Source organism: Zootoca vivipara, chromosome 6 (assembly GCF_963506605.1).
Source record: "Zootoca vivipara chromosome 6, rZooViv1.1, whole genome shotgun sequence".
Classification (NCBI taxonomy): Eukaryota; Metazoa; Chordata; class Lepidosauria; order Squamata; family Lacertidae; genus Zootoca; species Zootoca vivipara.
The window spans coordinates 24667122-24678617 of NC_083281.1; the positions used below are offsets into that span (position 1 = coordinate 24667122).

General features: G+C 44.0%; 1 protein-coding gene across 1 annotated transcript in view; it reads left to right on the forward strand.

The window, feature by feature from the left end:
• LOC118086965 (interferon-inducible GTPase 5) overlaps positions 1-11496 on the forward strand; it is a 159488-nt gene that overhangs the window by 2433 nt on the left and 145559 nt on the right. The window contains exon 2 of the mRNA XM_060275660.1: positions 5117-6422. Coding sequence (XP_060131643.1) covers positions 5133-6290 — 1158 coding nt within the window. The 5' untranslated portion in view covers positions 5117-5132 and the 3' untranslated portion in view covers positions 6291-6422. The remainder of the gene's footprint in view (positions 1-5116; positions 6423-11496) is intronic.

Below are 11496 nucleotides of genomic sequence, written 5' to 3' on the forward strand. Positions count from 1 at the left end.
TGTGATGGGATTCATATGGGAATGTTAGGGATGTGGATTAGGATATATTATTAGATAGATCCTATCCAAGCTTGTGTTAGCAAGCTTCCAATATCAGCAGAGTGACATTCCCCTTTTGTGCGCAGCAAAGCATGTGCGTTAGATTCGCTAGAATCTCTATAACAATATTACACTTTATAGTTCAATATTACACTTCCTGGCAAAGGTCCCCTTTGTCCCTCTTAAAAGAAATACACAACACAGTGTTTATAAAATAAGATAGAGTTTACTTACAGTTTCATCCTGAGTTACAGCATAATCTCAGAAAGGCAGGCTTGCTTAGAAAAGTTACAAGTATATATACATCTAGAGACTACTTAGTAAAGTAAGACTCCATTTGGTCTCACTCTTGGCTGCAGGCCTAGAGTGAGAACCATGCTAACTAGAGATTCTCTGAAGATGTGTTCCCATCGAAGGAGGAAGTATCTAAGAGAGAGAGAGATTGCAGGCTAGGGCTTTTGTCTAATCCAACTCATTTGCATGTCTGAGGGAACAGGAACTGACCTGTAGTCAGGTGTCCCTCCAGGTGAGTTCCTGTTAGTGGACACTCTAGGAACTGTTGTGACTTGTCTGCCCCAGTGTTCCATCCCACAAACCCCTTCTCAGGCAATTCACAACATTCATTACATACAAAACAAAACATAAGCAACTTTATTCAACCACCCAAGAGTCCCAGCTTGACACGCAGGTTCTGGAAACTCTGTCTTGGCAGGGGTTTTGTTAGGATGTCTGCTGTCATCTCCGATGTGCAGCAGTACGACAGTTCGACAAGTCCATCTTGTATCATTTGGCGAACGTAGTGGTACCTGACCCCAATGTGTTTTGAGCGTGCTAGGAACTTCTCATTCTGCGCCAGCTTTAGACAGCTTTGGTTGTCCTCCAGCAGGCTTATAGGTTCCTTTCTCTCCACGCCAAAGTCTGTTAGGAGTTGGTCCAGCCAGGAAATCTCTCTGCACGCTTCTGTAGCCGCAACATATTCCGATTCTGTAGACGATAAAGCTATACATTTCTGTTTATAACTGCCCCATGTGATAGCTCCGCCCCCATACATAAAGACATGCCCGCTTGTGGATTTATAATCAGAATTATCACCCGCCCAGTCAGCATCAGTGTACCCAATGAGCTTAGGGTCACTGACAGCTGGTAACTTTAATTTACAATCCATTGTACCCTTAAGATATCGAACCACCCTCTTCACACCAACCCAATCATGCTCAGTGGGACTACTCACTTTCCTGCTGAGAATCCCTACTGCATTGGCTAAATCAGGTCTGCACGTGGTAACTAAATACAAAAGTTTACCAATCGCTGAACGATACTCTGTGTTGTTTGGCAGCAGCTTCGAATCCTCTTGGTTCTTTAAGAAGTCTGTAGCCATCGGGGTGTCGACGGGTTTCGCATCCTGCAATTGCATACTCTCCAACAGTTCAATTATCTTTTGCTTCTGATTAAGTAGAAATGAACCATCCTGTTCTCTTTCCACTTGAATCCCGAGGTAATACTCAACTGGTCCTAATTCCTTCACTTGCACTTCCTTGTTGAGGTGCTGGACTACATTTTTATAATCCCTGTCATTTGACGTTGCGATTAAAAGGTCGTCAACGAAGGCAAGAATATAAGAAAATTGTCCATTACTCTGCTTAGTGTACAAACACTTGTCAGCTTCACCTTGCTTGTACCCAAGTTTCACCAGCATTCCATGCAATTTCAAGTTCCAGGCTCTGGCTGCTTGTTTTAAACCATACAGTCCCTTTTGAAGCTTGCAAACCAAATGTGCCTCATTTGGCTTTATAAAACCTTTAGGCTGCTTCATGTAAATTTCTTCAGAAATTTCCCCATGCAAAAACGCAGTAGCTATATCGATGTGTTTCACCTCCATCCCTTTAGATGCTGCGATGCTTAAAAGTAATCTTACGCTACTGTATCTTACTGTCGGTGCAAAGACTTGGTCATAGTCGTGGCCATATTGCTGTGAAAAACCTTGTGCCACTAGTCTTGCTTTGTAACGTTGCACCTCCCCTTCTGAACCCCTTTTAACCTTGAACACCCATTTGCTCCCAATTGCTTTCTTACCAGCAGGTAATTCTGTGAGTGTCCAGGTCTTGTTCTTGTGCAGTGCGTCAATCTCCTCCTGCGCGGCTTTCCTCCAGAGACTAGCTTTGGTGGCTGGCATCTGCTCTACCTCTTCCCAAGTGGAAGGTTCTGGTGGAGACGCCGACCCTGCAAAGTAGGACAGTCGTAGTGGCGGAACACCCTTGTTGGTTCTGGATGAGCATCTGACCTCTGGTTGTGCAACCGCATCAGCATCCTCATCCTCCTCCAACGCTGGCATGTCCACGTACAGCTCCTCCTCTTCGTCTCTGGTGCCGCCAGGGGTCTGGACCTCTGCGTCTTCTGGGGTGTCGCCTGTAGGGGGTGTTGTGACACTAGAAGGTATATTAGTTCCTTGTGCTAAAGGAAAACTTATAAACTCTTCATCTGGTGACTCTCTAGAACAGTCAATAACAGTGTTCTTTGTATCAAACTTTCCTAGTTCATCAAAATGAACCACATGGTATGGGTCTACTCTGCCACTCTTTGGATCTAGAACTCTATATCCCTTTCCTCCAGGAGCATATCCAACCAGGATACCTGCTTTTGCTCTGGAGTCAAGCTTGTGTCTGCGCTCTTTGGGCACATGGTAATAACAGACACTTCCAAACACACGTATGTGCTGCAGACTTGGGACTCTCCCGTGCCAAAGTTCAAATGGTGTGCGTTCTGCACCCTTTGTAGGCAATCTGTTTTGCAAATAAATCGCCGTATTCGCCGCTTCACCCCATAGCTTCTGTGACAAGTTGGCCTCTTTTAACATGCACCTTGTCATCTCCATAATAGACCTAAACTTTCTCTCAGCAATGGAGTTCTGTTGAGGCGTGTAAGCAACTGTAGTTACATGTGCTATGCCTTCTTGTGCCATGATGGCCTTCATCTGCCGTGAGCAAAACTCTCCACCATTATCCGAAATTAAGGTGGAAGGAGCTCTCTGGAATTTGTTCTTCACCATGTTTAAGTACAGTTTGAACAATTCCGGTGTCTGACTCTTTTCTTCTAGAAAATATCCAACACTATATCTTGAGAAGTCATCTATAAATATCAGAATGTACTTATTGTTTCCTAGGGAAGGTACATTCAGCGGACCACATAGGTCAGTATGAACAGTGTCCATGACTTTTGTGCTTCTCTTCTCTGTACAACGTGGGAAGGAAGGCTTGACTGCCTTTTCAGTTATGCAAGTTGTACAGTTTGGCATTGGTGTACTGCAATTCTTTACCTGTAGACCTTTTACCAGATTTTCCTTCTGCATTTTCAGGATAACGTTGGTGTCCCTGTGTCCAAGCCTTTTGTGCCAGAGTTCCAGATCTGGTTGATCCTTTCTGCTGGGTTGTGCAACCCTTGCAGACTCATTCTCTGAAATATCAATCTCATACACATCATTGATTAGTTTGGCTTGAATAAACACTTCACCATCTTTTATCACATTGCATTGTCCATTTTTAAATATAATTTCAAAACCTTTCTTGTCCAAGCTAGACACACTTATTAGATTACAGTTCAGCTTTGGTGCATACTTAACATTACTCACTGTAGTATCAAAAGACTCATTGTTCACTTTGAAATTCAAGTTCAAAGATCCTGCACCTATTGACTTTATAACATTTCCATCAGCAATTTCAATCTCAGACTGTTTATTATTGTCTATTTCATTGAAATATTCCCTTTTATAACAGAAGTGGCTGCTTGCTGCACTGTCCAGAAGCCACTTATTGCGCTTTCCTTCACAGCTCTGGAAAGCTACATTTCTTTCTTGCAATATCATTGCACGCCCACGACCCCCCTTCTTTTCGCCTTTTGGTGGAAAGGGGCGGGATTCATTCTTTGTAGATGCTCCATACTTGCGCTCAATATCCTTTAAGATTTGCGCTGCATCATCTCTGCTATTAATTGACGTTAGATGCTTATTGCGAAGTCCACTCAAAATTATGTGTCTGGCCTCGCTGTTCATGCGTTTCCAAGTTGCTATCTTTGCTAAATCCTCTTCTGCTTCGCCAGTAGGCATAGGATTTTCAATGGCATCCAAAACATTCCTTGCATCTAAAAATGCTATCAGGCGTTGTTTCCAAAATACGTAATTGTGGTCATCTAAAGCCATTAATCCTAGGTTAACTCCACTATCAAAATCTGCAAAAGCCATCTTGGAATCTCAAAATTCTAAAAATTTCTCAAAATTCAAAAATTTGCCAAAAATTCCAAAGTCAAAAACTCTAAAAATATCTCAAAATGCAAAATAATCTTCACTGCCTCTGAGTTCTCAGTGCTGTAAACTCTGAGGGAGGGGAGGGGTAGCTAATCCCCTAGGCACACTGGATAACAATAGACCATGTGCTTACCAGGAAGTTCTAACTGAAAAAATCCTACTCAGTTCAAAAATCACAATCCAAAGCAATCCTTCAAAAATACACAAAAATACGCAGTCCTGGGCCGTAATAACCCTTTATGGGAATGTTAGGGATGTGGATTAGGATATATTATTAGATAGATCCTATCCAAGCTTGTGTTAGCAAGCTTCCAATATCAGCAGAGTGACATACATCTAGAGACTACTTAGTAAAGTAAGACTCCATTTGGTCTCACTCTTGGCTGCAGGCCTAGAGTGAGAACCATGCTAACTAGAGATTCTCTGAAGATGTGTTCCCATCGAAGGAGGAAGTATCTAAGAGAGAGAGAGATTGCAGGCTAGGGCTTTTGTCTAATCCAACTCATTTGCATGTCTGAGGGAACAGGAACTGACCTGTAGTCAGGTGTCCCTCCAGGTGAGTTCCTGTTAGTGGACACTCTAGGAACTGTTGTGACTTGTCTGCCCCAGTGTTCCATCCCACAATTCATACCTTCTACCTATAAAGCTTTTTTGATTGGCAAATTATAATAATAGGGCCGACGCTGGAAATTTTATGGAGGGCATGCCACTCTCGTTAAATAAATGAATGCTTCTAGTTAGGCCGGTTGCTTAACATTTTCCTACTTCCTTTCTCTGCAGTGCACCTAGATCCACAATGGTTGAAGACTTTGAGGTAGCCATTTTTCAGGGCCAATTGGCAGATGCTGTGTCGCACGTGCTGGCAAAACCACTGCACTTTTTCAACAGCACTCCACTCAACATTGCCGTAGTAGGAGAGCCCGGCTCCGGGAAGTCTTCCTTCATCAATGCCATGTTGGGTCTTCATGCTGATGACCCGCGTGCCGCTGCGACCGGCATACAGATGACGACATTGCAAGTCAAGGATTACCCACACCCGACACTTCCGCAAGTGATCCTTTGGGACCACCCCGGAAAGGGTACGCCAACTTTTGGGGAGGACAAATCTGAGAAGAAGGCTGATTTAAATCAGTTTGATTTCTTCTTCATCGTCGGCTCCCAACGCTTCCGCTCCACCCATTCTGACCTGGTCCATGAGATCCAAGATATGGCCAAAAATTTCTACTTTGTGCGCACCAAAGCAGACCTGGACCTGTCGGCCGCCAAGAGGCAACAGCCATCCGACTACAATGAAGAGAAGGTCCTCTTGCACATCCAGGAGGACAGCAAAGAGTGCTTGGTAAGAGAAGGAGTGAGGGACCCACATGTCTTCATCGTCTCCAACTGGGAAGCCAACCGCTTTGATTTCCCCCTCCTGCAGGAAACGCTGAAGAACGATCTCTTGCGGCTGAAGAGGCAAGTCTTTCTGCACCGCTTCCCTAGCATCTGTCTGCCTATCTTAGAGAAAAAGAAAGCCTCTGTGAAGGAGAAGATTTGGACCAGTAGGCTTTGCTTGCTGGTAACTCTTGGAAGCCCAGTTCCTTTCCTTCTTCCCATGTTTCTTTTTAGTAAGTTCCGCTCCTGGTGCTTCCTAGACTTTGGCCTGAATGATCGATCCCTTGCAGCTCTGGCCCAGCGTGTTGGAAAGACAAGCACAGCCCTTAAAGCAGCAATGCAGTCCCTGGGAATGTTCTCTGCCATTTTATGGGTGCTGCCAGACTTGGTGGGACTCTCAGTGATGGCTTATGAATATCACCGCTGGGAGCATTTCCCCATCTTTGGCTGCCTTCTGTCCGGAGGGGTTTCACTTCTTCGCACCTACTTCATGCTGCAGAAATGCATATTGGGTGCTGCGGATGACACCCAGAGGGTTCTGTCCAAAGCTCTTGAGGCAGAAGGGGGAAAGTCCATTTAGCAGCAAACAGCTGTACAGATGTGTCTGCAGGGATAGCAGTTTGTGCAAGCTTCTGTGGACTCTCAAGTCATGTCTTGGAAACCTAGAATATTATGACTAAGTGCTTGATAGAGCATCTGGAGAATTATACAGGTTTCCACACCAAAAGACATTTTAAAAAACCCTAAGTGAAATAATCTGAATGTCAGCATAATACCCCTTTAGGAACAAGAGTTAGCTCTATATCACAAGTACCATGCACCATCTATTTCAGAATTTTCTTTCCCTCATACACACTCAAACTGAAGGAGGGCATCCAGCTAGACTGGAGCCTCCACATTTGTTAAATAGAAAGTCGAGGAAATTTTAATCTGTTTTAGTATTTTAACTCTTGCATATCTTAAAGCACGGCTGTAATTGTTTCCTGGTTTTATTGTTTTATCTCTTTGCAAACCGCTTTGAGGTTTTATTAGAATCGGGTGTACAGTATAAGGTTTCATGAAATAAACTAATTGGTTAAATTAATCTCCTTGCCACTGCCAAGACATTTGTGTTATAATCAACGCAGCTTCCGCATGGTCACTCTAAATATTTTAGAAATGTCCAGAAAATCCAGATCTATGGCAGCCCATGTCGATAGCGTAGCTTTTTTTTTTCTTTTGGAGAAGAAACCATACATTTTCTCCTTTTGAAATATGGCCACCCTAACTAATCAGCTTTCAGTTTCCCATAAGAAATATTGTGAATTGTCTTGACTCCCCACCAGACTGGTGTCTTCTGTGGGTGTATTCTGCAGCATGTCATTGACACAATAATAATGCATGAGTGGGAGATTTATACTGGGCCATCCACTCAGTTATTATTGCCATCTGGAAGGTCACTCTTGCTCTGTAATGGGACAAAAGTTAGCAACACACACACCCATGCGTGTTACGAAAAAGCTGCAGGGCTTTATGAGAAAGGTATGGAGCCCATGCCTATTGCAAATGAAGCAGTATGACCACCCCAAAACATTTGCAGATGCCCCAATATGAGCTCAGATGTGAATGCTCAATAAAAAGGACATCTGGAAGATCCTACAGCCTTCCTCAAACTGATGCCTTCCAGATGTTTTGGACTTCATTCCCCATCATTCCTGGCCATTGGCCATGCTAGCTAGAACTGATGGGTGTTGTAGTCCAAACTTTCTGAAGCATAACTTGCTTTGGGGAGGCTGAGGTGAAATACTACTATACAATGGGATTAGGACAGAACTAAACCACCCCTCCCACAATTTACCACTCTGTTTGTGGTTGACAATGGTGGGTCAAAATGATGCAACCTGTTTCGGGAGGGAATGACATTTCAAGTGGCATTCATTTAGGTCTGGATAGATCAGGCCCATAGATCAATGTTAGCGCTACCCCCAGAATGATGAAATTGGAAGGACTGGCTACTTGGGCATGGGGATCCACAAAGCCACCCAACTTCTATTTTATCATCCGGGAGGCTTGCTCCATGTTATGTCACTGGGTGTTGCCATTTTCCTGGCCTAGTCTAACAGGACCAGCTCTACTATTAGCCAGTGTGAAGCAGCTGCCTCAGGTTGCAGATGCTGAGGGTGTGCATATTGGGGGAAGTTCAGTGGTGGCGGCTATTCCTGACCGTTCCTCTTAAGGATCCCCACTAGCTACTCTCCTCTTTTAAGATGTCATGAAACCCTTGGCATACCCTCCAACATTTCTCCGGTGAAAATAGGGACGTCCCATTCCATAATGATAATTTTACTATTTATAACCCTATACATTTTACTGGGTTGTCCCAGCCACTCTGGGCAGCTACCAATAAATATAAAAACATAATAAAACATTGAACATTTTAAAATACCGTAACTTCCCTATACAAGATTGCGTTCATACGGCTCAGGGGTCAGATAACTCCATACCCTCCAACATTTCTCCAATGAAAATAGGGACATCCTAAGGAAAAGCAGGACGTTCCAGGATCAAATTAGAAACCAGGGCAGCTTCTCTAAATCAGGGACATCCCTGGAAAATAGGGACACTTGGACACTTGCTGTTTTTGCTTCAACAAACCAATATGGCTACCCCTTTGGAAACAGCCTGCCTGAGTCCCCTAAGGCCATTTCCCTCATGTGAGGAGAGGACAGGGCTCCACTGCCAGTGTTCTAAAGTCATTCAATGGCTGATCCAATTGCTTTCTGTCCATGGAATGGAGTGAGGGGCAGTGGCCATTGTTGGCTGAGGTGAAGGACAAGATGGCCGCTTCTTCCTCAGAGAACAGATGTCAGGGATTGTGAATGTGGTGGGGGCAGGGGGCCAGGAGGCTGACCCGGGAGAGGGAGCCACTGATTTATGGGGCTGGGAGCCACCCGACAGGCAGCAGCCAGACCAGGAGGAGGAGGAGGAAGAAGAGTTGGGGCAGGATGAGGTGGAGGAAGAAGAAACTGTTCAGCCAAGGGATGGGCCAGTTGACTCCCCACCTTCCCCTGCTCCACCATCTCCTAGAACCAGGAGGGGCTTGAAGAGAAATGAGCAGCAGTGGCTTCCGTGCAGAAAAAGTTGCCCTGTGGGAGCTGCTGTAGGTGTTTCTCTGGCCAATAAAATGTCAACTACCAGCCATGCATCTCCCTGAGGTGCTACAGTGGGCCATGACCGTTATGTTTCAGTGTGTTTTAACCAAAGAAGCAAAACAACACATGCAAAATCCAAGCTCACAAGATCCCTTGTAGCCCAAATTGTCTGTATGCAGTGGCGAACGAAGCCGCTCCAGCACTCGGAGTGGCAAACATAACACACCCCAGGGGCGCGGTGTCACCACGTAGCAACGCTGTGCAAGTGTGCTACTAGCAGGTTGCCGGCAGCGCTGGTCCGCCCCTCGCTTCCACCCGCAGCCCAAGTGGGATGGAGGCAAAGCGCGCACTGAGTGGCTTGCTCGCTCACCCGCTTGGCGCTTTGCTTCAGTCCCGCTTGGGCTGCGTGCGGAGGCGAGGGGTGGGCCAGGGACGGGCGCGCCGAGTGCCACCCCCCTCCAGGGGTGGCACACTCCCATCGCACCCCCCTTGCTACGTCCCTGTCTGTAGGCTCTACTATCCTCAGACTGAACGAAGAAGCGAGACTCATGTTTTAAAGAATGCCATAACAAAAAGTTCAAAATGGCTGCAAGTCCTTAACTTTATGAATCTCGATCTTTTAACTATCTTTTAAAACAATTTCTAGTCCCTGTGGAAACATGTTGGTGCAGGCAACTCTCCCTGGCCATCTAACCCAGAATGTCTCACTTTGAGAGATGATCCTCTTCCGCAAAGCGAGTGTCTTCTGCTGCATTAGTGTCAGCAAAGCATTTTTGAAGAAAAAGGGGGAGAGGAGAGCGGGCAGCGTGACAGTTTTGCTTTGTTCAGAGGGGAAATGTAAGCTCGATTTCTACAAAGCAGAAATCCACTTTCTCATCTCAGTTCCCTTTACGATGAAATTCGCCCCCCTACATATCAACACAGAAAATTCAGTGTTCAAGGATGAGTCTTCAGGCACATAGCAAATGCATTTCCTTTACTTGGTGGAACTTAATTGAGCACTACAGAAAATGAGATAAATGAGGTTAATGACATAAAAACAGTATAATATGTTAGCAGTACAAATCTGAAATATTGTTAAGGCTGAGAAACCTTGACTAAACCTTAAGCAAATCATAATTGCCTGAATCAGTAAGGCTAGAATTGGGCAGGAAGCAAAATATTACATAGGCCAAATGAGAGAGAGAGATGCTCCAAAGAAGGGATATTTATTCCCAAATTCTCCTTTGAAGGAGGTAATTTCCCCCCCCCCTATGCTTTCTGAATTATTGAAGAAAAGCAAGACTGCATTCCACAAAATCTGCAACTTTATTATTATTATTATTATTATTATTATTATTATTATTAATTGAATTTATATACTGCCGTATACCCAGAGGTCTCAGGGCAGTTCACAGAAAACTTCATGAAAGGAAAAAACTATATGCCCCAAATACCTACACTTCAACTTCTACATTAATTTCGATAATTGCCTACTATCATCTAATGAAATAATTTTAGCAACATCTAATAAAACTACATCAAAGTCAAACAATCCTCTTTTTTAAAGGCATACCTGGGTAGAAGTTACACAGAGAGGTTTCGATAGGATGTTACATCAATATGACAAATGTGTCTAGTTTACATCTGAGTATATTTTAAAAGTATCAGTTAAAAATAGCATTCACTGTGGTCACAACATGTTTAATAAATCTCTAAGGGTGGGATGATTAAACCTGACCAATTCAATTCATAAGAGCAGTGGTGTACCTGTCTGGCACGCTTGTCTCCAAAGGACTTTAGAAAAATTGAAAGTTGCTTTTTATTTCTACTTTTAGAATTGATTGTGTTGTACTGCGGTAAGGCAAATCAGCAGTGGAAGCAGTGTCTGTTAAAAGGCGAAACATGGGAACAAGTTGGCCACCGTATAAAACTCTGCTGGAGGAGGTTGATGGGGATTTAAAATTATCATAGAATCATAGAGTTGGAAGAGACCACAAGGGTCATCCAGTCCAACCCCCTGCTGAGCAGGAAACACCATCAAAGCATTCTTGACATATGCCTGTCAAGCCTCTGCTTAAAGACCTCCAAAGAAGGAGACTCCACCACACTCCTTGGTAGCAAATTCCACTGCCAAACAGCTCTTACTGTCAGGAAGTTCTTCCTAATGTTTAGGTGGAATCTTCTTTCTTGTAGTTTGAATCCATTGCTCCGTGTCCGCTTCTCTGGAGCAGCAGAAAACAACCTTTCTCCCTCCTCTCCCTCCTCTTCTGGACACGTTCCAGCTTGTCAGTATCCTTCTTAAACTGTGGTGCCCAGAACTGGACACAGTACTCCAGGTGAGGTCTGACCAGAGCAGAATACAGTGGTACTATTACTTCCCTTGATCTAGATGCTATACTCCTATTGATGCAGCCCAGAATTGCATTGGCTTTTTTAGCTGCTGCTAAAAGAGTACAAAGAAGTGAAATCATTCTTGACTAGTTGGCTGCAATATTTTCAGATAAATCAAAAATTTCAAAAAGATTAAAAAAAATGGCTTCAATAAGGAAATTTCAGAATTAGATAAGATATTAATCAAGGGTGAAAATAAATATATAAAAAAGTTATATGAATTATTGTTGGAATGGGAAACTAAGGAGGAATTAACAAAAGGAACAATGATTCAGTGGGGAC